This window comes from Podarcis pityusensis, assembly GCF_964106645.2.
Source record: "Podarcis pityusensis genome assembly, chromosome: 12".
Taxonomy (NCBI): domain Eukaryota; kingdom Metazoa; phylum Chordata; class Lepidosauria; order Squamata; family Lacertidae; genus Podarcis; species Podarcis pityusensis.
Genome location: NC_138037.1, coordinates 38,111,119 through 38,136,158, shown reverse-complemented (window position 1 = coordinate 38,136,158; position 25,040 = coordinate 38,111,119). Strand labels below are relative to the sequence as shown.

Below are 25,040 nucleotides of genomic sequence, written 5' to 3'. Positions count from 1 at the left end.
CTCCAGAGAGCTGCTGGCCATCAAGAGGAGACAATAGATGAATAAATAGATGGCTGGTATAAGGTATGCGCCTCGTGTAAATTTTAAACTTTCACAGACATTGTGAAAAGAAAAAGGGCAGGCTTCTCACTGCTGCCATGTGTGGCTTGGAGCAAAATAGCAGGCATGCAATGCCAGAAAGCAGTGAATACGTAAGAGTTTGGGGTTTTTTAAGGTCAAGTTTGCAAAGATAAATATCAGTAAGGCCAATACTCTTTCACCCATAATAACTTTATATGGCAAATGTACCGTATTTTTCGTTCTATAGGACGCACATTTCCCCCTCCAAAAATTAAGGGGAAATGTGTGTGCATCCTATAGAGCGAATGCAGGCTGCGCCGCTAAGCCCAAAGCCAGAACAGGAAGACGGAGCACTGCGGAGCGCTCCGCCTCCCTGCTCTAGCTTGGGGACGGCTGCGCGCAAACCTCTGCAGGGCAGCGGGGCGCTGTGCTCCAAAGGCTTCAGGGATCTTTGAGGCTGGCGGTGGGAGAAAGCAGCGCTTCCCCCCACTGCCAGCCCCACAAGCTCTGGTGAATGTACCTTGAACGCACCTTGTTTTAGAGGGGGAGAACAAGAAAAAAAAAATTCCCTGTTCTCCCCCTCCTATGGTCTGGTGCGTCCTATGGTCCGGTGCGTCCAATGGAGCGAAAAATATGGTATATAATTTCTGTTTCATGTGCTTGTTTTACACACATTACAAAGACTTTTCCATGCAGGGAAACCTTGTTATTTTAAAACATGTATATTTTCAAATGGTTGAATCTGAGAAGCTATTCTTTCCCCAGAGACTATAATTTAAAAAGTGATCAGCCATTGGCTTGGCCAGCCCTTTTTGCCAAACCAGTTTCCTGTGTTCTGTCATTATGTCACCAGAATATCTCAAGCTTGGCTGCATGTGAAAAGGGAAAGGACCATAAACAGTAAAGATAAGCTGGAACGAAACAGCTAAATTATGAGCTATAAAAGGGAAAGAAGTTTGAAGTACCATCATCCCAAGAAGCAGCAGGTTAATGAAGTCATAAAGAAAGAAAGCCAAAAGAGAGAGAGATGAGCGCTCCAGAAACATCAAGACAGAAATCAAACCGAATTACTGAAGTCTGCCAATTTCAGCATTACCTCATTCATCAGACAGTCTGATCCGAAACATTTTCTGTCTGCTGTGATAACGTTATGCAATGAATGGTCCATGTAGATTGAGGTCTAAACACAAGTCATTTGAGTCCGTTCTATCAAAAATACTGCATTCTCCCACAGATTAATGGAACCAGGGGGGAAATCTAGGATTACAGTGGTATCTCGGGTTACATACACTTCAGGTTACAGACTCCGCTAACCCAGAAATAGTACCTCGGGTTAAGAACTTTGCTTCAGGATGAGAACAGAAACTGTGCTCCAGTGGTGCGGCGGCAGCAGGAGACCCCATTAGCTAAAGTGGTGCTTCAGGTTAAGAACAGTTTCAGGTTAAGAACGGACCTCCGGAACGAATTAAGTACTTAACCCAAGGTATCACTGTATTAGTGTTTTTCAACAGGCACTTATTGCATGAATAACTTATCATTGTGAGCTGCAAAGGGTCAGCTGGGGAAAAACAAATATTTTGTGAGAGCTCTACTTCTATACATCGCATGATTCAAGTCCGTTTCCCCTCCTCCTGACAGCCTTTGTCTCCCACTTCCACCAAGGGTCAGGTTGATTTGATTCCCCTCCTTGTTCCCAATGTAGATCTTCACACCACCCTGTTCCTGATCTGGTGAGCACCATTTTATGGTTTGCCTCAAGTGCCAAAATGTATTGGGCCAGCCCTGCTCACAGCTCCCTCAGCCCCACCATCCCAGGCTGCCTCCCACATCTTGTTGCCCATCCCCACCCCCTCACAGTTCGGCTCAAAATCCCACTCCCCCCCCCATCCCAGTATCTTCCCCATTGCTGTTGCCACTAGTGATGGAGAAGAAAGAGAAGAACATCTTTTTCCCCTTCCACTTCCTGTGCTACCAACAGAAGGAAGTGTGTATTTGAAAATGCATCCTTTCTTCTGGCAGCAGATGAAGTGAAGACAAAGGGGCATGGAAAGGCTTGCTTCGGCCACCCACCTGACCCACTTGCTGTGCCAGCCCCATTGCTGGTGCCCCATCTCCGGAAGCAACCAGAGGCAGCGATAAGGCGAGAGCAGGAAGGCTTGCAAAGGCCATCCTGTGCCAGTCCACCTGCCCACCTGCCTCTGGTCACTGTTAGAATTCCTGCTCCATGACTGCAGTCATGGGATTGTTGCTATCACATGACGGTATATGTTTTGTCTCCACAAAGTGGGAAGTGACGGAAACAGGATGTCTGTGTTACTGTGTTTCATGAAGTGGGACTATTGTCCTTCGTTCTTTCTCTTTGCTGTCTGATGCAACAGAGAGAGGGAGCCATGTTGCAGTGCTCCGTGTGTCTTTATAAAGTAAATAAAGTAGATTAGCCAAAATGCTGAGTTGCTAGGGTTCTGTTACGGAAACTGCGTACACTCTACAGATCTCTAAGTGTGCCGATGTCTGTTGGCATTTGTTGTTGTTCGGGCTGAAGAAAGCTTTTGAAGCTCCCGAACAATCAACCAGGAGGGAGAGAACATGCCAGTCGGGCATGTGTCTCTGCCAGGGTCCTACTCGAGTGTAGGACAAGCTCCTGACAGTCACCTCCTCTCCTCCTCCTCCTCACCCCAAGACTGCCTGCCTGCCAGGGCACTCCCCAGAGATGGTCTTGCTTTGTTGTCACCATCTTTCTCCTTAGCGTTGTCTGCAACAGGTGTGCAGCAGTAGCAAAGTGGCGTGGTTGCTGTCCTGGCTGGTCCATTGCAACTTGTCTAGGCAATTGCCCATGCCGCCTGCCCACTCACCTGCTGCCTGCTGTTGTGTTGCCATGCTGCTGTTGGCAGGGCCGCCTATTGGCAGCCATGTGAACTGCAGCATGATGCTATTTCTTCTTACAATATTGTATACAGGGAAAACGCTATTCTGAGAGCTTCGGACTCTTTATTGATGCAGCTGCTGTACAACAGGATTTAGTGCAATGTATATTTACTTATAAATAGTAAACACTGCAAGCCTTTTCAAATCTCGGGCAGTTTTGCTTTGGTCACAGAATTGTATGCAGAATTGAAGAGCTGACACAAAGCCCAGTGAAATTAAAAGGAACCTCTCAGTTGACTTCAATGGACTTTGAACCAGGTTGTACTGCTGTCTGGCTTTCAGCTGCTGTATTAAGAGGATAAATGTCTTGAGCAGCTGCTTTGTGAGCAAACAATTAAGGGTGGAAATCAGTGTGACATACCAATGTGCTACACAGCAATTTTCGCTAGCGGTAAAATGAAAATATGTTATGTAAATGAACATTATAGGGTCCGTGTTCATTCAATGGCTCATATTGTATTGTAAGAGAATAAAAAGGCCACGAGGATAAAAATAATAAAACAAAGTTTCAGACTGTGGTTATTGTGTGAATTTGTACTCAAGTGCGGGATTCAAATCCTTTCTGTTCACGCCTCCTTTCTTAATGTATTGGAACCTAAAGACCTGTCAGCCATTTGGACAGATCTCTCTTCAGTTGCCAGCCCTAATTCCATAAAAGCTTTTGTCATCTATTTTCAGCAATTAAATTAAGATAAAGCAAAAAATGAAATTAAGACCAAGAGAAGTATTTTAAAGCACAATGAACTGCCAACTCACCACAACAACAAAAAGATAAACCTGGATTACCCATGATGCATAGCTAATCCAAAATGCCCCATGGTCTCACACGGGCTATTGTAAAATTGGTGCAATATTTGTTAGTATGCGTTTTCTACTTCAAAAAGATCATTATTAACTGAACAATAAACGGAGTAATGACATGCAAATAGCTCATGAAAAATACAGTGGGCTTTTTTATATATATAAAAAAGAAGTTCAAATACTTTCATTGCCTTTTCTTTAATAGAAAGAAACAATTGAGATTACCATATTTCATATATAATTACATCTTGCACGCAGGGGCGGGGAATAGTATGCCTCAGAGCAGCAGTGGCAGACTTTTCAACTTCACAGAGAATGTCATGAGGGGAAGAGGATATATATATATATATATATATATATATACACACACACACACACATATCTCACCTCAAATACTTAATTCTGTCTAAGTGAATTGGTTTTTTACAAAAAGTGATAGCGATTACATGAACGCATGACTCTTTCTCTTACTGCTGCAGTAAAACTGTTATGTTCTTTGCATATGAATCTGTAACAAGCAGACCATTTTTTGAAGCATTTGATAAACAAGTGCCAGCCCTATGCAAGCCAATCCCACACAGCTACTTTAGCAGCTGTAGCACTAGCAGTGGGTTGCGCCACTACAACAGAAGAATTCCTTGCAAGTGCAATAGAGTAATGCCCTCTGACCTGTCAGAATGAGCATGTACAACCTGCTCGCTGAAGAACGGCCAGCAAGCTTGGGCTACTGGGTTTACCTTACTTGCCTGACCAGCCCTTCGGATGTTGTGTAAGTGAACTGCTGGGACGCGGGTGGCGCTGTGGTCTAAACCACTGAGCCTCTTGGGCTTGCTGGTCAGAAGGTCGGCGGTTCGAATCCCGCAACGGGGTGAGCTCCCATTGCTTTGTCTCAGCTCCTACCTAGCAGTTTGAAAGCACGGCAGTGCAAGCAGATAAATAGGTACCGCTGCGGTGGGAAGGTAAACGGCGTTTCCGTGCGCTCTTGTTTCCGTCGTTCCGTTGCGCCAGAAGCGGTTTAGTCATGCTGGCCACATGACACAGAAAGTTGTCTGTGGACAAACGCCGGCTTCCTCGGCCTGAAAGTGAGATGAGGGCCACAACCCCATAGTCGCCTTTGACTTAAATGAATTGCTGATAAGCCATCCACATCTTTTCAAGTAGTGCTGTGTGCAGGGCAGTTCTGACTGTTACAGCTGACCCATTTGGGTCTGCTTTGGCAGCAATATTGTGTCGGGTCTTTTCATGCTACTGAGTATGGCCCTGTGATGAAGAAGTGCACATCATGCCTTCTTCTTGACATTCTGGGAATCATATGTCAGCCTACAAGACTGATTCATTACATATCCAAATGAAAACACTGAGAGGAAGCTCCTGCTGCTATGGAAAAAAGTAATTGCATTTCAATGGACCAGAAGTGTAATCTCCCTTGCATTAATTTAGGACTCATTATTGTTTAAACGGGACACGGGTGGCGCTGTGGGTTAAAACACAGAGCCTAGGACTTGCCGATCAGAAGGTCGGCGGTTTGAATCTCCGCGACGGGGTGAGCTCCAGTTGCTCGGTCCCTGCTCCTGCCAACCTAGCAGTTCAAAAGCACATCAAAGTACAAGTAGATAAATAGGTACTGCTCCAGTGGGAAGATACGGTAAACGGCATTTCCGTGCGCTGCTCTGGTTCGCCAGAAGCGGCTTAGTCATGCTGGCCACATGACCCGGAAGCTGTACGCCGGCTCCCTCGGCCAATAAAGTGAGCTGAGCGCCGCAACCCCAGAGTTGGCCACGACTGGACCTAATGGTCAGGGGTCCCTTTACCTTTACCTATTGTTTAAACATCATTCCAAGTTCCTAATTGAAGCTGCAAAACATTGCCCAGCAATACATAGCAAGTCCCACTGAATTTACAAGCAGTTATTCCTGTGCTAGGCTGTCCACAAGCTTCTTTGGGGAAGCTCCCCCCCCCCCCATATCCTTAGCAAGCCTTCACTGTTATTTCTTTTGTGGGAGGTGGGCAGGAATTGCTTACATATCAAGCACTACTACAAATGCCTGTCTACCAGCAGTAGTCATTTCTTAATTTTAATTTTTTTAATGGAAAATGTTTCAGTTAAACAAGATAAAGTGGGAGAAAATAAGAAAGGAAACTAAAGGTGCATGAAAAATGCAAACCAAAACCAAATTAAAAAAACACTGTAATTCTGTAAATACTTGTCTAATTGTAAATTGTACTAGCCCAGATTATAAATGTGCACAGTTTGATCTAGTCTACTCTACAAGGGAACTCTATGCTAAAAATACCATTCTTGGCTTGGTTCTATGGGCACTCAGCTTCCTTGCAATACACATCAAAGAACACATGGAATTAGGAAAGTGTATTAATCAGATTAATATGAAATCAAAGGGAGATGCCTGCTTTGCTTCTACCCCAAAGTGTTTGTTTTTTTAAAAAAAACCCAGAGTCATTGTTAACAGCTGGAGATCTTCCAATCTCTTTTCATACATCTATATCATTAAAAGCACACAAGCCATGTGAATGCAATGAGCAGACATTATGATTTCAAAGTGGAGAGGGCCATGAAAGAGAGAGCAGATGTTACTCCACTGTCACAATTCAAATCCTTCCCTCTTGCGGTTCTTTCTTTGTTGCAGCTTTCCAGGCCAGCTGGGAAAATAATCACTTTCAACAGTGCAGCGGCATAAGACAAACTAGGAAACCTGGGCCTGCAGAGAAGTGGGGGCAGGGGCAGCGAAGGCTTACGGCTTTCTCCTAACGTGATCAATTCAGTATTGTCACAAGTTAAAACCAAGGGCTATGTAAAGTGTTTTCAGTGGTACTTCCTGAGCATAAAGCACAAACTGGGGTTGGAATTCTATGTCGTGCTAAGAAGATCATTCCGTCAATTGATGGGCCCAATGGAATCATCTCTTATCTCCTCCCGTGTGCTGTTCTGGCAGTTCTCCTGACAGTCCAGAGAGGATTTGGGGGGGGGGCTCCATGGGGGTGCATGGAAGGAAGAACTAGATGGGGAAAGCCCTTTTGCACAAGCAGGAGTCCTTGTGCTAGCTTCTGCTCGTGCAACTGGGTAGCTGAGTTCTAAACCGACAGGTAGACATAGCTGGGGTTATTTTATTCATTAAAGTACATAAAGGTTCTTAAGTTTATTATTGCATTTTAAAGCCCTGCCCTTCCTCCATAGAGCTCAGGCAGGGAGAAATTTTTCCTCACAACCACTCTAAAGTAGGTTAGCTGAGAGGTGGTGACTGGTGCAAGGTCACCCAGTGAGCTTCGTGGCTGAGTAGGAATTTGAAGCTGTTTAGGTCTAGTCCAGCTCTCTAACGTTTCCGAGCACAACCTTTAAAGCCCTAAACAGCCTTGGCCCAGTATACCCGAAGGAGCATCTCTACCTCCATTGTTCAGCCCGGACACTGAGGTCCAGCGCTGAGGGCCACCCGCGACAGGGTGAGCTCCCATTGCTCTGTCCCAGCTCCTGCCAACCTAGCACTTTGAAAGCACACTAGTACAAGTAGATAAATAGGTACCACTGTGGTGGGAAGGCAAATGGCCTTTCCGTGCGCTCCAGTTTCTGTCATGGTGTCCCGTTGCACCAGAAGTGGTTTAATCCTGCTGGACATGGCCCAGAAAGCTGTCTGTGGACAAACGCCAGCTCCCTCGGCCTAAAAGTGAGATGAGCGCTGCAACCCCATAATCGCCTTTGACCGGACTTAACCGTCCAGGGGTCCTTTTTTAATCTTGGGGTGGGGAACATTTCTCAGAAGGCTGCATTCCCTTCTGGGAGACCCATGCCACCGGTGGGTAGGTGGGCAGAGAGAAACATGGGTGGAGCAATCAATATAAAGCGTGTTCTCCTTCATGGAGAGCACGTGTTGCAGTGGGGGCCGCCAGGACACTCCAAAGTTGGGGGCGGGCTAATTGATCATTGGCCACTGATGCGATTGGGGCTTCCCTTGTTGTTGGGAAGAAGTTAATGTTGCCATTTGTTGATTGACAGCCAGAAATGCTAAAACTCCTTGCACGAGGCTAGGGCTTCTTCTTTTCGACCGTGCATCAGATTGCCCGTCCCCCCCCTCCCTAGAATTAGGGTTGTTTGCTTTGACCTTGCTATGCCTGTCATGCGGTCATCTGCTCTTGGGGCAGGGGCCCGGTAGGAATTTTGTCCATTTGGCTGATTGGCTGGGGCCATTTGGTTTTTGCCTACTGCTTAGCAAATCGTCACAACTTGTAAGGTTGCGGTTAGGCATTGGTTTATGGTTTGGTTGGTTGAGGGGCAGTGGTTGAGTGCCTGCCCTTGGTAGGTTGAGTGCCTGCCCCTCTAATGCTGCTGCTGCAAGGGATTCCGTTAAAGGAACTGGGGGCTAACTATTGCTTGTCCACTCTGTCAAGGGGGCTCGGGCTATAGCAATGAGCTCCTGGTTGCATTTGGGGTGAGGGCAGGTTCCCTGCTCCGTCGCTACCCCCTATTCTGACTTTCGCATCGTGCGGAATGTCAGTCTGTCCCCCATGGTGGGGGCAGATAGTCGCAACCAGTGCCTAAGCAACCACTCACAAATTTGTATTTTAATACAAATTTGGCCAAAATTATGCCAAAAATCTTAAACAAAAAATTCTGTGTGATGTGTGAGTTATTGGGGTGGCCCTGGGGACCTCGCCACGCAAATGTTGCTTTTGTGCAATAGGCTAGTTTACTCTCTCTCTCTCTCCTTTATCCTCTGTGCAGGAAAACTAAAGGTATTATCAAAGTTCAAAAAAACATTCTGGCCAGACCAAAATCACCATCAAAGATGGTGTAAAGCATGAGGAGTGAGTGGCGCTGCCTGAGGAGAATGCCAGGGGTGAACAAAGCCCCTGGGCCTGGTGTTAGGGTTAGCGTACATGGAAGCTAATTTATACCCCTACCCCCACTTTGATTCTTTAAAAAAATACATATAGTCCTATATATCTTTTCAGGGTATTTACATTACTTTTCTATGATAGCACCCTAATGAAAGGTGCCACACAGGGCACCTGAAAAAAAATGATCATAATGTTTGATGACAAAGAAAATATTTTGTCAACACTTTTGTAGCCGGCATTATCTGAAGCCTGCTTCAAATGACTCAAACAGGATCCAGTTCCTATGTATAAGGAAGTGGCATTCAACGCCTTGTTTGAATGACTAGATTTTTACCCTGGAAAGCCAGAACCTCTCCGTTTCAATTCACTGCTTTGTAAAATGGGGCAACAACGCCTTTCTTCGCAGCATTGGAAGTAATAACAGAAACAGTGTCACATCCACATAATAAACAAAGCCTATACAAAATACTTCACACGGTAGTTTGATGCACATGTAAAGATGCACGTGTTATTTTTAAAATGACCATCTCTTAACCCTGGAAGCGAATTAGTAAGCTATAATACCCTGTTTAAAAACAGATGGGAAAGAGCTACACAAAGTTCCAGAATCAATGAGAGATGTAGAATAAAAATGCAAAAACTCATACAGAATACCGACTGTACGAGATCGTATCCGCTATCCACCCTGGTTTTTTTTAAATAAACCTAGCGGAAAAGTTCCCTGATTCAGCTGAAAATCCAAGGGCGACGACTTCATAATGATCACCCGTATCTGGGCAGGAAATACAACTTGAGGTTTGAGAGGTGACTCTGAAGAGAGCCGGGGGGTTGCGTGTAAACAGCAAAACAAGACAGGACGCAGCAACCTGGGAGCTGAAGAGGAAGCCTGGCAACAGACAGCTTGGCAGATGGGATTGGAAGGCTGACAGCCACTTTCAGAGGCACATGTTGTTGCTGATAGAGAGGCAGCAACAGTAAAAGCACACACACACAAAAAAGGAGAATGGAGAGGGTCGGATGATTGCTTACAAGCCCTGCTTTTCTATTCAATTACCGACTGCCATTAAGAACCGGCTTAGCAAATCTGAGGGCCTCCAGCACTCGTCTTTAAGGTTTTGATTAGAAAAAAAAAATATTTATCAGCCTCAGGTCTGCTACTGAAATGGGTCATGCTATAGACAGTGAACATGTTTTGTCCAATTGGGTCATGAATCCCTGCTGCGCACAGACAGATCTCCAAACACTGCACTCTTCCAGGAATCAGGCCTCAGCTCACAGGATCATTTTTATCTAGCAGTAAGGGCACACAGGTCTCACAGGAATCGATCCAGGAGCCACGCCGTGCTTGCTAAATGTTGCACCGGAAATGGCTTTCAGGCTGTGATCCTATGCACAACTGACCTGAGGGCTAAACCCCACTGAGCTGGGTGAGATTTGCTTTCGAGTAAACATGCATAGAATTAGGCTGCGACTGCCGGTGAAAAGGGGGAGATGGGAAAGTGGTGCCCTGTAAAACTAGGGTGTGTACATTAGTCCATTTTGTGTGACAATACTATCTTGTCTAAAAATTCTGTCTTAACATTAAGGTGGTTATTTTGCCCTCTTTCATAGAATTGGGGTATTTCCAAATAGGAAAAATCTGGTAAGTACTGTATTTTTTGCACCATAACACTCACTTTTTTCCTCCTAAAAAGTAAGGGGAAATGTCTGTGCGTGTTATGGAGGGAATGCCTACGGGTGTCATGCCTACGGATTTTCCTCCTCTAAAAACTACATGCGTGTTATGGTCGGATGCGTGTTATAGAGCGAAAAATACGGTATTTCTTTAAAACTTGGAAACAACCCACTTGCAATATCTGAATGGCCCATTTAATATATTAAGCACCCTCAGTAAACAGGACAATTTAGGATATATTTTTTAAAGAGAATGTGCTTACTATTTAACAAGCCCTTTTAAAACACCAATACTTTTAAAAGAAGCCTGTTGTCCAAGCAGTTTATTTAACGAACAATGTATGCAAAAAATTTGAAAAGGTTTCTACAGCAATAATTCCCAGAAATAATATTTCCTCCTGCTTGCATACACTGCTCAGGTTAAAGCTTTGCCAGATAAATGTACCCTTCACAGACATTTAAATATGTAAATGTAAACATGTAATATTAATTTGCACCCATATTGAAGACTAAACAGGGCAAGGGTATATGTAGACAAATTTCTCAGAGGGTTGATCCTGAATCATGTGACCTTGCAATAAACCACATTTTGTTTTCTGCTTTATTTCTGAAGCTAACATGGGGGCACTGGTCTCGTTTTGCTGTTTGAGATGTACTTCTTTGATGCTTGGGAGAGTTTTATCCCAAAAGGCAGGATAAACACACTAAATAAATAAACAAACCAGAAAAGCACATGAAGCTACTGTATCTTTTTTAAAAAAAAGTTAAAAACAAAAACCATAAAAACTCTTAAGTAAAGCTGCCATCTAGTGTTTGAAACATGTAGCTCCGCCAATAAATCACCCCCACTTTTATGAAATGTAAGCCTTACTTGATTCCTTCCTAAAGGATTCAGTAACAAGGCAGGTTATGAGTTAAGGTAGCTACCTATTTTTACCTAGCCTTTTAAATAAAAAGGTTACATGTTATGACTGAGTCAATAGCCTTAGTACAGTTATGAAAAACCATAGATCACTTAATCAGAAAAATCTCTAAGCAGCAAGTATAAAATAATTATCAAGAAAACATACATACAATCAGCAAAAAATTAAAAAAAATGAATATACATAACTAAATAATATGTCTGGGGAGACTTGTTGAAATAAAAAAGTTTCCAACAGGCATCTAATTATAATGAGGACCAGGGCTTTTTTTTTCCAGCTGGAACTTGCCAGAACTCAGTTCTGGCACCTCTCTAGTGGGCGCCATTGCCATTATAAGAGAACAAGGGAGGCGTTCGTGGTGAGTTCCAGCAGGTCTTTTTCTAGAAAAACAGCAATGATGAGGACACATGTCTAGTGTCAATAGAGTGTTCCAATGCATTAAGGTGATGATGCCACATAAAAATATCAGCTCCTCACATATGTAGAACAAGCAATATATGGCACTTCGTAACTTTGACAAACTGGTAAAACAATGCATATATGAGGCAAGGCAATCCCTCAAGTAAACTGATCCAAAGCCATTAAGTGCTCTATATGCCAACTTGTTCAAGTAACAAATCAGCATCTTTGAATGAAGGTTGCATGGAAGAAAATGTTTTCAAAAAGTAAAACTGAGTGCAAAAAAGGGCTTCTTTGAACTGCATAACTCAAAACCTTCTGCTTGTGCAAAGGAAGCTACATCAATTCACATAGAATTACAAGTCCTGTATTTGAAAAGCACACTGGGCGACTTGGACACAATGATAGGTGAAAGATTATTGCATTGTTACATTCTCCATCTCAGAAAACACGGTGAGATAATCAAATATAGATTTGTGCCTACAGAGCTGCCTTATATTTTCCAGTGATTGCATAAAGGAAGAAATCTGGGCAGGAAATGGATGTGCCACTGTATCATCTTTAATGAGAAATTGTTTATGAAGTTTTCAGTAGCTGTTCCACATGCAATTTTTACAGCTCGAGCTTCGGCTACACTTTAAATACATGTACTGCTGATGCAATTTAGCCACAGTTTCATAGCATGTCCACTTCTAAGCTCGTTTTTAATGACTAAGAATGGACCAAATGTTATGATCAATATTTGAATGTGCCACAGAGCATGGGAAAACAGAATGGCATTTTAAAAAAATGAATAAATATGGCTCTATAGCTCCTCAGAGCTTTATTCATTTATATATATATAACATTATAAACCACTGAATAATATAAAATATCAAGTCGATGCACAACAACGTACAGAGATATACTAAAGCATAAAACGCCAAAAAATACAAAATACTAACAAAAATTGCTTTAAGTACCTACAGACAATAAAGCTGTTGTTTTACTGGTAGGATTATTCCAGCATTCCTACTTTGGGACAACATTTCACATTCTCCTTTTACAGTCGTACCTTGGATCTCAAACGCTGTGGCTCCTGAACAAATCGGCTCCCAACTGATCAAAAACCAGAAGTGAGTGTTCCGGTTTTCGATCAATTTTCGGAAGCCAAACGTCCGGTGCGGCTTCCGATTGGCTGCAGGAGCTGCCTGAAGCCAATCAGAAGCTGTGCTTTGGTTTTGGAAGTTCAAAGGACTTCCGGAATGGATTCCGTTAGACTTCCAAGGTACGACTGTACTTTATTGGTAAGGTAAATGCAGTGTTTGTTTAAAGACAGAATAGCTAGACCTTATTAGAGGCGGCGTCAGCGGTGGCGGGGGAGTTCAACAGCATGCCCTTGAGCCCCAATGAAGGTGTTGCTGATTCACCAGGAGTCTATGAATTATACTTGCTATGATGATGTATTATGTCAATTTTTGCACACACAAAAAAAGACTGGCAAGTATTCACTTTCCTGGGAATGCGGGATAATTTCCAAGTTCGAATCACATGCTCAATTCAAAAGAAACAGACAAAACCCTTCAGATGTGTGTTGTATACTAGCAACCTGTTTTACTGGAGGAAGCTAGAAGACCTTTGGATGAAGCAGACTTAATATAAAAGCAATAGGCAAACATTTAGCTGCTGTGCAATGACAGGCCTTCATATAAGAAAACTGAACAATGGTGCAGCCCCAGCCCCCCCCAATTCTTAAAGTGGCTATTCACCTGGTTTTTTAAAAAAAGTGCTGTATGAACATTCATGCATTTATACATTCATTTATTGCCTATTTTTAATACAGCAAGAGTGGAATGCCTATTTTTTTTAGTTTGAGGGATAATGACAGATAAATATTCTTCTTTTATGATGATGATTTCTGACCTATATAATTATTCGGATGAAAAAGACCCAAAGAAAAGCAACTAATTTGGAATATGCGTTTCATTTTTCTTATGGGGTCTGGCACAGTACTACTAATTACAACTTCCAGGAAACTGTATTATGAGAGTGGACAGATTCCTCAGGCAGTTCCAAGTTATGCATTCTCTTCCTAGTTAGTGGCATTGTAACAACCTTCCGCTGACCTGCCCGAAGGGGGAAAGTCTCAGGAATGACTGAGCCATTCAATAATTTCTGTTGTCAACCTTTCGTGCAGGGAAGAATAACTACATCCCACAAATGGTTTAACAAACCTATCAGGGAAATTAATGCCCTCTGCAGTAGTTTCTTGGCTTCTGAAATGCTATCAATAAAAGGTGGTTTCATTTTCTTTCTTTTTTTCAAAAAAACCGACTTAACCTCTCCTAATCACTGCAGAAGTTTAAACTGTATTTGAAATGTTTGTGAGCCCTTTTTTCAGGGCAACATTAAAGCATTAATTCCATCAGTACGTTTTTAAAGATGTCTTTTTGTTGAGAAATTCTAAACTATCTGGGCAGATAACTGAAACAAACCAACAAACTTTATTTTACCTACTCCAAAATGGGAGTAAAAGTTATTTAAGCAACTTCCAGATACTATTATGTAAATATAATCAATTTTACCAAGTACAGTGGTACCTCTGGTTATGAACTTAATTCGTTCCAGAGGTCCGTTCTTAAGCTGAAACCATTCTTATCCTGAGGCGCGCTTTCGCTAATGGGGCCTCCCGTTGCGGGCACACGTCCGGCACACAATTTCCATTCGCATCCTGGGGCAAAGTTCGCAACCAGGAGCAGCTACTTCCGAGTTAGCGGAGCTTGTAACCTGAGGCATTTGTAACCAGAAGCGTTTGTAACCAGAGGTACCACTGTATACACAAAAATAGCCGTGCCCATTTGCCTCATTCTGGTTTTCTAAAAGCGCCAAATCCAAAATTTAAGTCATGCTGATTTTAACTGATGAGTTAATTGCATACCTAGCATTCTCCTGTTGACATTCTCTCCTTTAGCCATTTTCAAATATCTAAAGGGCTGCCACATGGAGGATGGAGCCATCTTGTTTTCTCCTGCTCCAGCGGCTAGAACCTGAACCGTTGGATTCAACTTATAAGAAAGGAAATCCCGATGAAACATCAGGAAGAACTTGCTGACAGTAAGAGCTGTTTGACAGTGGAACAGACTTCCACAAGATGTGGTGGACTCTCCTTCCTTGGAGGTTTTTAAGCAGAGGTTGGATAGCCACCTGTCATGTATGATCTAGTCAAGATTCCTGCAGTGCAGGGAGTTGAACTAGATTACCCTCCGGGTATTTTCCAACCCTACAATTCTATGATTCTATACCGTATCTTAAAAGTAGGGATGTTTCTAAGAGGTTCTGAGGGGTAGCAGTTGCTCTGCCAAAATAGCTTATGTCCCCTGCCCCGCTTCAGTCACAACATGTTATGGTTCTATACAGCATAGATAAAATCCTTTCTCCCATACTAATAATGGTCTTTGCCAACCATCACAAATTAGATTTTTCTGGAATGTAATGCAAAGTACTCCAATGAGAAAATTTTTTTTTTTTGCTACGGCTATCAACAATACATTTACTTCCTGCAGCATTTTTCTTAACACATTTCAGGGACCACGGCTTGGAGACTGGGAGATGGAACAACGAATACAAGGAAAACCAACAACCCAAACCTGCTTCCCAAGTTCCACTCATAAATTTATTCTGTTTATAAGCAGAATAGTAGTGTTGACTTAAAAGACTGGAGGAATATTGATAGCAGGAAACCTATTTCATATCAGTTAGGAGGAAATGTTTCTTTGGGATAGAAAACTATTTTCTCAAATTACAAACTAGTGCCCCTATGCCACACTAATCAACGACCGTCTCCAACACCCAGTGTTGTATAAAGGGTGGTATGCAGTGGCTTAATTTGTTTATGTCCTGCACCACCAGTTCTCACAAAATCGTCTGTTGGAAAGTTTTTGCAGATGGCGTGGTAGAATCTGAACTTACGTTTCCCCCCTCTTTTCTCCATACCTGAAATAATGGGTGGCACAATGTATTCAGCAGGTGAGCATGCAAATATTGTTGCATGAAGCAGCACATGCATAGCGTAAGGGTATGCACATGGATCCATTGGCCAGGGTTTAAAACTACAGTGATCTGATTGTCAGAAGTGTGACAACTTGAAATTTTGGGCCAAAAAGATTTCTGCATTGCAGGGGGTTGGACTAGATGACCCTCTTGGTCCCTTCCAACTCTGCAATTCTATGATTCCTTCCTTTTTCTGACAGTGAAGCTCTCAGATTTTGAACTATGCTGATATAAAATCCAAAAAACAGCTCATCACAGCCTTGTAAGGTGCTTTTCTATTCTGGGCACGTGTCTCTTAAATAATAGTAATTTATAGTTAATTGAGTTTAATTTGTGTTACTGTTTCCAAAAGCCTGAAATGTCAGTTGCTCTAAATATTATTAAATAAAGCTTTCTTGTGTATTTCACTCTGCTTATGTCTTCCTTGGTCATTTGCACTAGAAACGAAAGCCAGTTCAACTTAAGACATTTGCTGTCTTGAACAGAGAATGTCTTTAGAAATGTCCTTATGGGACTGAAACAGTATCATAAATAAAAACTATAAATTATATCCTCCAGCAGTCAGGCACTGCTTTTCAGACGCCGGTCAACAACATAATCTTGATTGCGATGCAAACACATTACGTGAATTATGTATTAAATAACCTTCAAAAGCACTTACACCAGAAAAGAGGTTTCGTTTGAAATATTTTTCAATCTGCGGGAACACACAACCTCTTATAAGAATATTCATCATTTGTCACACATTTCAAGCTGATTTCAGCTGCATTTCTCCGTGAATTGCTTTATGTTAACTACTACTTGTTTGCTCAGCTACTACAAAAACAACTTTGAAAGCAAAGATGGAAAGAAAGAAAAGCCACGCCCCCAAAATCAGGTCCATTCACCAAAATAGTAAAGCAGAGATTTGAACTTTGTGTTAAAGGCTAACAAACTTGAGATCTGGTGAACAGGCAATCAGCACAAATTCTTACATTCAGGAATCAATAGCAAGGCTACATTCTCTTTTAGACAGATACTGCAAACCAGGTGGGGAGGTTACAATCACCAGCATCTCCAGGTAAGACTAGGAGAGGGGGAATTATGCCTTAAACCCTGGAGAGGTACTGCTTATTGATGTATACAATGCTGAGCTCAAGAGACCTAGCTTCTCATTTGAATTTAAATATTTGTATGTGCTCAGGTGCTTTTTTCCACTTATTTTATCTGGGAGATGCTACCTGGACACATATTTCTTAAGTGCAGAAAGGAACCACCCTGAGATCTAGGGAGGAAAAGTGGTATACAATTGTTGTTGTTGTTGTTCTTGTTACAATGGGAAGCTATTGTAGGCAGGGCATGCAATCATCTGGAGTTCATTCCCAATGGAGGAACAGAATAATTTCATAGATCTGATTTCAGCTTTCTGCTTGCACCTCAAATGTTAACATATAAACAAATACATTGGGTTGTAGCCAACTAACATTTACTCAGAGTAGGCCCATTGAAATTAACGGCCATGACTGAGGTCCATTCATTTCAGTGGGTTTACTTTGACTAAAAGTTAGTTGATGACAAGCCACTGAGTGCATTTTAATGACTGAGTGCCCCAGATGCATTTTTTAAAGGCAGATCTATATATGGATTGATTTCCTTATGAATCACCTTACCTTTTCAACTGGTGCGTTTTCTTCACATGTGGTTACACTAGCTTTCCTCGATTCAGTTTTTGATCTACTCAGTCTCCGGGATACTTTTTCTCTAAGCAAAGTGGCATATCCAATGTGTTCATAGATAGGGTTTGTCGTCATTTTTGAAATATATTCAGAAGCCTTGGTTTCTATGTACAGCGTTATCAAGCCGTCTGTTACCAAATCATGTATTGACTCGAACCTCTTTTCCCCTACAAAGTGCTTTCCATCGTAAAAAAGCCTGTAGTTTAAGGTCTGATTGCCAAACCTGCATTAAAACAAAATGAAGTTGTTGCATTAGTGTTTGAACACTAAAAACATTGATTTCTCAGATGATGCAGGCTATAAAAAGGCCATGTTCCTCATTAGCTATAAAGCTGGAGGACGGAGTACAGACTCAAGGAACCAGTATATATTCAGATGAAACAGGTTTGTGCCAGGGCTGCATGAACATGTGTTATAGACCGGTGCAGAACATCCTCAACTGCACTCGGAAGAGAACTTTGGACTAATGCAATCCCTGCTTCCCTTCTGCTCTTTTCCTGCTGTTCTTAACTGTGGTTAAACAGTCACAACACTGCATTAGTAAACCAAGGTATAGCAGGGTGTCCTCTTACACAGGAATCAAAACCAGCTATGTGTCTTTAATATCAGCTCAAATCAGAGCCAATGTGGCACTTAGCTATGTCTGAAGTTACCAGGGGGAACCTTGCTCATTACAGGGGACGAGGTGATAGAAAGTCTTGAACAATCTGTGGCGTACAATTCACTTTATTGCTTAAATAGGGTTTAGAAATCAGTAAGTGAAGTTGATGAGAGACTCAAGATAGCCTGCGACCCCCTTATGTGCAAATGCAGTGCTCATAGCATAATAAGGCAGCCTTCTTCATTTGCACTAGGGGTAGATAACTTAATCAGCTCCAGAGTGTCACAGGTTAGCCGCTCTACGTTTTCTGTACCCAATATACTCTTAAATCATGGTTAAATACAATTCATGGCGGTTCCCTCACTGCAAGAAGCCAAGTTACAGGAAACCAGGCAGAGGGCCTTCTCGGTAGTGGCACCTGCCCTGTGGAACGCCCTCCCACCAGATGTCAAAGAGAAAACAACTACCAGACTTTTAGAAGACACCTGAAGGCAGCCCTGTTTAGGGAAGCTTTTAATGTTTAATAGACTATTGTATTTTAATATTCTGTTGGAAGCTTCCTGGAGTGGCTGGGGAAACCCAGCCAGATGGGCGGGGTATAAATAATAAATTGTTGTTGTTGTTGTTGTTGTTATAACTGGTATAATTTTAGTTCTAACTGGTGATGGTGTTGATATAATGTGAATTATTTGGGGGGTACTCTGTGGCTGTTACTGGCCTTTGGATGCATCTAGACTGGTGACTGGGAGTGGCGGCAGAGAACACATAACACCAGTTCTGAAAGACCTACATTGGCTCCCAGTACATTTCCGAACACAATTCAAAGTGTTGGTGCTGACCTTTAAAGCCCTGAACGGCCTCGGCCCAGTATACCTGAAGGAGCGTCTCCACCCCCATCGTTCTGCCCGGACACTGAGGTCCAGCTCCGAAGGTCTTCTGGCAGTTCCCTCACTGCGAGAAGTGAGGTTACAGGAAACCAGGAAGAGGGCCTTCTTGGTAGTGGCGCCCGCCCTGTGGAACGCCCTCCCATCAGATGTCAAGGAAATAAACAACCATCTGACTTTTAGAAAACATCTGAAGGCAGCCCTGTTTAGGGAAGTTTTTTTATGTTTGATGTTTTCTTGTGCTTTTAATTCTGCTGGGAGCCGCCCAGAGTAGCTGGGGAAACCCAGCCAGATGGGCAGGGTATAAATAATAAATTATTATTATCACAAAAAGTGCATAAAATCAACTATTGAGTCTGCAAAAAATTATGCTTTAAAGTTTAATGGATCGTAATATCTAACACGTTACAGACTACCGTACATCATACCATTTTAAAAAGTATACTGTTTTGCATATAGTTGTTATAACCACGATTCCTTCAGGTTCCCAATGGCCAACAAGCACTTCTTAAAATTTGCAAACAGAAGCAGCAAAGCTCACCTGAGAGCTAGGGTATAGCATCCAGGCTGCCGCTGGCTCTCTCTGAGAATATATGCTCCTTCTACACCTCCAAGCAATTCATCGGCTTGCTCGCGAGAAATGATCCCATGAAACCTGATGGAACAGAAAGCCATCAGGTTAGAGAATAACTCTGAATGGGAGAAAGGCCACAGGAACTCAGTGTTAAAACACAGAAGGAGGACACATAAAAGTCACTACAAAATAGTTCATGACAGGGTTGTGTCCCTCTGTATGTACAACAAACTGATGCCAGGGGGAACATCTTGGGAGGAACTAATAGCAAAGAATGCTGCAATCGAGATTAAAATTGCGCCCACAAACTTTCCATTCATTTGCTCAGGCTGCTTTTGGTGAATTCTGCTGTCCGTGGTGGTGATACACAACTGATTTATTTGCGCTGCATTTTAATTATTGCTTTGGGATTTTCCTACAGCTGTTCTGCTGCTGTTAAAAGCCTCCTTAAAAGGCTGTTGTCTTAGAAAGGCAGGATATAAATATTTTAAATAAATAAATATTGGAACCAGGGGCTTAGCAGGGCCTGGTTTTAGTAATCTGTAACATTTTGCAAGCTCTCTGCCTCTACTCCCAGCTCTTCTGCCTTTGGATCAATTTTATATGACTACTTCTTCTTTGGCGATCACTCGTGGCCGAGTAAGATAGTCTTCCATGAACATGGTCTTAATAGTGTGTCCATAGGTGACTGTGGAGGCCAATTCTGGATCCATATGTCCTTCCACACTGGAGACATAGGGTTCCGGGCGGGAGTTGATAACGTTGAGGGTTTGCCAAACGTGCCTTCCTCTTAGCACGTTTCTCCCTTTCATCCTGAGTTCAAGTGTCTTCAAAGTCCATGACACCTTTGGTAAAGGCTGTTCTCCAGCTGGAGCACTTGCAGGCGAGTGTTTCCCAGTTGTCGGTGTTTATACTACATTTTATTAGATTTGCCTTGAGAGAGTCTTTAAACCTCTTTTGCTGACCACCAGCATTACGCTTTCCAGCATTTTAAAGTTCGGAATAGACAACACCAGATTCAGACTGGATCATATAGCTCAGTCTGTAGAGCTCTTAATCTCAAGGTTCTGGGTTCGAGCCCCACACTGGGCATTGCAGGGAGCTGGACTAGATGATCCATGTGTTCCCGTCCAACTCTATGATTCTGAAAAGGAGACCTAAGTTAAGATTTACAAAATAAATGAAGAAGACTGGGTGGAAGAGTCCTTCTCCCTGGCTCTGCTGGCGGCGGGTGGGTCCACTGCTATAGAAGCCCTTGCTGTACTTGTATTAATGGAAGCTGCCGTTCACAGCCAGCACAAGTTTCCAAAATGGGGTGGAGAAGAACAGGCCAAGGATTCCCTGGATTTTAAGCTGGCCCATTGACAGGTGGCCCACTCTACTGCACCTTACCAAGGATGATAAGGCTGTCAAAGGCTATGAATGATGATGGCCTTGTTCTGTTGCAGGAAGTAGACCTCTGAATCTCAGCTGCTGGAAATCACAAGCTGGGAGAGTGCTGCTACTGCTGGCCGCCATGAGAATAGGATGCTGGACTAGATGGGCCTCTGGCTTTACCCAGCTGGTCTTTCCTTTTAAACAAACAACCAAAGCAAAAAGATCCCCGCCACCTTCTTTCCTGACCAACAGCAGTGGCTCCACTTCTCCAGTTGTTCCCAGGGCTGGGTTAGAATTGCTCTACATCTCTAACTGCAAAATACATACTGAAATGTATGTACACTATAGGTACCACCTGAAAAGACAATTCATGTGCATGCAAACGAAGAGTCTGGGAAGTCAAGAAAAACTGAGTAAGTACGTGGAAAGAAATGGAGAAATAACACTGAGTTAAATGATCTCTTCATTAACATTAAATGATCTCTTTGTAGCAATTTTAAATTGCACAGTGTCGTGCATCAAATTATTACTTAAGAAGTTATTTTCCTACAAATCATTTAAAAGTTATTTTCCTACAAATCATTTAATACATACTCTCGTCCGTAGTATTTCGGTCTGTTCTCCACCTAAATTGGGGGGGGGGGGGGAGAGACAACACAGTTAGATATACATTAATAGAAGCAACAATAAAAAATTAAGCTGGTGAAACAATAATATCATCAATATTCGCCCAACCACAAATACTGCAGGTCACAACTTTAAAAAAGTGTTTTAGGGTGAAAGAAGTGTTGCCTGCCGAGCAGGAAGCCTGGAGGATGGCATCCTTTATCTAAGAGAGCGCAAAGGATTCATTTTAAATGCTACACGTAATGCTGAAAATTTTAATCTGGCAATTATACGCAAACAAATGCCAGGCCAGCAGGGGGCAGTTACTTACAAAGTTTGATGCACTATGTTTTTGTTCAATGTTCATCTAATATTTGGAGCATAGTGCTGGAATATTAACAGTTGCCTCTGATTTAAATAGTCATTACTAATGTGCTTTTCACTGGCAGTCTTTCAGTAAACAATACTGAATTATGGCTGGATCCATAAAGATAGGCTTTAAACCTTTCATTTTAATGTTTTAATCTTTATTGCAATGCTTCAAAATGAAGAGAAAGAAAGAAAGAAAGAAAGAAAGAAAGAAAGAAAGAAAGAAAGAAAGAAGGAAAGGCCCTGTAATGTTTATTGGGCAACCAAGTCAGGTGTAACCTGTTACAAATAGTAAAATGATTACTACTACACAGCAGAGTCCTTGGGCTGGTGATCAATGTCTTGCAAGTCTCAGGATACCTAATTACACAAGGCAGAGAACATGAATGCACTGCAAGTTAACCTGTTTCTAACAATGCATGTTACACTGCCTATTTGCAATGCTATTGTCTTTGGTATTCACACACGCTATATCCAAACAGAACTAATCTGGGGCTTGGTTTCCAGCTTGTTTACGGTTATTCCTACTTGTCTGCCTAGATTTTTCATTGGTAACCTATTCCAGCTATTGTGGCTGACCACAAAAATTCCTAGGGTCAAATGTCCTCAGTGGTACCAAACGCTTTCCATCAGTTACACCCCTATCTGGACACAGCTAGCCTAACTTCTGTTGTCTATGCTCTGGTAAATTCTAGGTTAGAATACTGCAATGTGTTATACATGGGACTACCTTTGGAGATGGTTTGGAAATTGCAGGTGGTGCAGAATTTGGCAGCCAGGATGCAAGACAGTTTGAGTAAATTAACACCAACCCTGACTCAACTACACTGGCTACCAGTTATCTTCAAGGCCCAGTTCAAAGTGGTGGTTTTGACCTATAAAGCTTTAGGCAGCTCTGGGCCTCAAGGACTGCCTCTCCCCACATGAACTGACCCAGACCCTGTGATTGCCATCTAAGATCCTTCTCTGTGGGCCCCACCTTCCCAAGAGGTCCGCAGGGTAGCAAGATGAGAATGGGCCTTTTTTCAGTGGTGCTTCCCCATTTGTGGAATGCTCTCCCCAGGGAAGCTCACCTGGCGCCATCGTTACATATCTTTAAAGGGACCCCTGACCGTTAGGTCCAGTCACGGACGGCGCTGGGGTTGCCGCGCTCATCTCGCTTTACTGGCTGAGGGAACTGGCGTACAGCTTCCGGGTCATGTGGCCAGCATGACTAAGCAGCTTCTGGCAAACCAGAGCAGCGCACGGAAACGCCGTTTACCTTCCCGCCAGAGTGGTACCTCTTTATCTACTTGCACTGCATGCTTTTGAACTGCTAGGTTGGCAGGAGCTGGGACCGAGCAACGGGAGCTCACCCCGTCACAGGGATTCGAACTGCCGACCTTCTGATCGGCAAGCCCTAGGCTCTGTGGTACGTATCTTTAGGCACCAGCAAAAACATTTATTTTCTGCTAGGCCTTTGTCTTTTAATTATCTGTAGTCTCCTTTAACCGCCAGGGTGTTCTGTTCCTGCCTTTAAAAGTATGAAAGCATTTTAGATTTTTCTATTCTTTGTCTTTTTTAAATGTTTATTATTTATTGTTGTAAGTCACTTCGGATTGCACTGGCAAAAAAGGCAACTAATCCGTTTAATAAATAATAGTAACAACATATAACACAGACAAACTCAAATGTTGCTTGCTGCTGGTTAGTACAAATTTTGTCCCTTGAGAGCTCAGTATACAGTGCTTAGCTGGAAACCTCATAAATATCTGTCAGCAATTGCCAAAACCAAAACTCCTGATGATACAGTGAAAGAATCTAACTTATCTCTTACATATCCTCTGATGCATTCCACCCCCCTTGCGATAGCATATTAGAAAAGTTTCTGAAACCCCAAATCCTCAGCAGAGGAATCTCTCTGCAATGCCTAGTGTCTATTTACTTACTATATTTTTATCTCAACATTTCTCCAAGGAGCCCAGAGCAGCATTCTAGCGTCACCACAACCCAAGTGTAAAATGTCAAACAGCTTCATGAAAATGCCTTTCTCAAAAATAACGTTTTATGAGGTTTCAGGCATGGCCCATCTCTCTGACTTCAAGATCATAGTTCATACAGATATGACAGCTTCTGAACACAGTGACATAGCTAAGATTAGAGAAAACTATATCCCACAAGGCATCTCAAAATGAATGTGTGACTCCAAGCAAGTCCACCCACAATGATAAACTGTGGCAGAAATGTGCAACACTATACACAGTACTGCTTTGAAGGATGGAAGAATTTCTGGATCAATTTCTGTTATGATAATGCATGGTAGACATGCATTGAAGACTTACTGGATGTTATTTGAAGCTCTAACCAATGTAATCTTAAAAAGAAGAGTTCTGTCGAAACTAGTGGCATTTTCTTGTAAGTAAAATACATTTAGAATCAAGGTATGCACTCTTGATGAGTCAACAAAACATATACGCCAGGTGTAAGATTGCAGTGACCTTGAACTGCAATTCCTCCTCTTTGGAACGTCTGCTATAGTGATCTCCAGTAAGCACAGTAAAAATGTTATTGTAAAAACATGCCACTGTATAGCAGAAACTTCACAGAAAAGCATCATGACCAATGACTGTGGGATAAATATATGCCCTAAATACAATTTCTTCTCTCAAATAATCTGCATTCAAGCTGATGTGTGAGATCACCCTACTGACTTCTTATTATTTTTGAATTAAACCAGCTTTTAAATGAAAATGCTGCTGTAAGTTAAAAAAAAATGTAAAAGGGGGCATTGAAAATGGTGGCACTGCTTCAGTTGTAGAAGAATTCATACAATTTAAAGGAAAATGCATCCAGTTTTCTTTCTAATCTCCAAAATAAGGTATCTGTCAAGATGAGAAGCAAAGAAAAAGGACTTTGACTGCATTTCCAAATGCTAATAAAGTTTTATAGATGTGTATTCTTTCCCCAGGACCACTACGGACGTTTTTCGTGGGGGGGGGGGGGGAGTATAGGTTGCAGATTACACTGAAGATTTTATCTAGGATTTTGTAACTGGGAGTAGCTAGAGTTGCATTTACCAATCACCAGTATCTAAAGATCAATTTACAACCAGACAGCCTCTGTAATTATCTTTGTGCACCCACACCCAACCATGTTGCCTAATCATCTAATCTGTTAATGATGGGAAAATCTGAAAAGTGCATTAGTAAGACGTTCAAAGTCCAGAAGATAAACATTTGCATACAATGCCCTTTAGCACATTAGTCATGGTGAGAG

General features: G+C 42.4%; 1 protein-coding gene across 2 annotated transcripts in view; it reads right to left on the bottom strand.

Moving 5' to 3' along the window:
- Positions 1-25,040, bottom strand: part of CHN2 (chimerin 2) — a 145,117-nt gene that overhangs the window by 52,492 nt on the left and 67,585 nt on the right. For both annotated transcript variants that reach the window (XM_080974951.1, XM_080974952.1), the window contains 3 exons: positions 21,405-21,436; positions 19,401-19,514; positions 17,309-17,597 (listed from right to left, as the gene is read on the bottom strand). In XM_080974951.1, the coding sequence (XP_080831077.1) occupies positions 17,309-17,597; positions 19,401-19,514; positions 21,405-21,436 (435 nt within the window). The remainder of the gene's footprint in view (positions 1-17,308; positions 17,598-19,400; positions 19,515-21,404; positions 21,437-25,040) is intronic.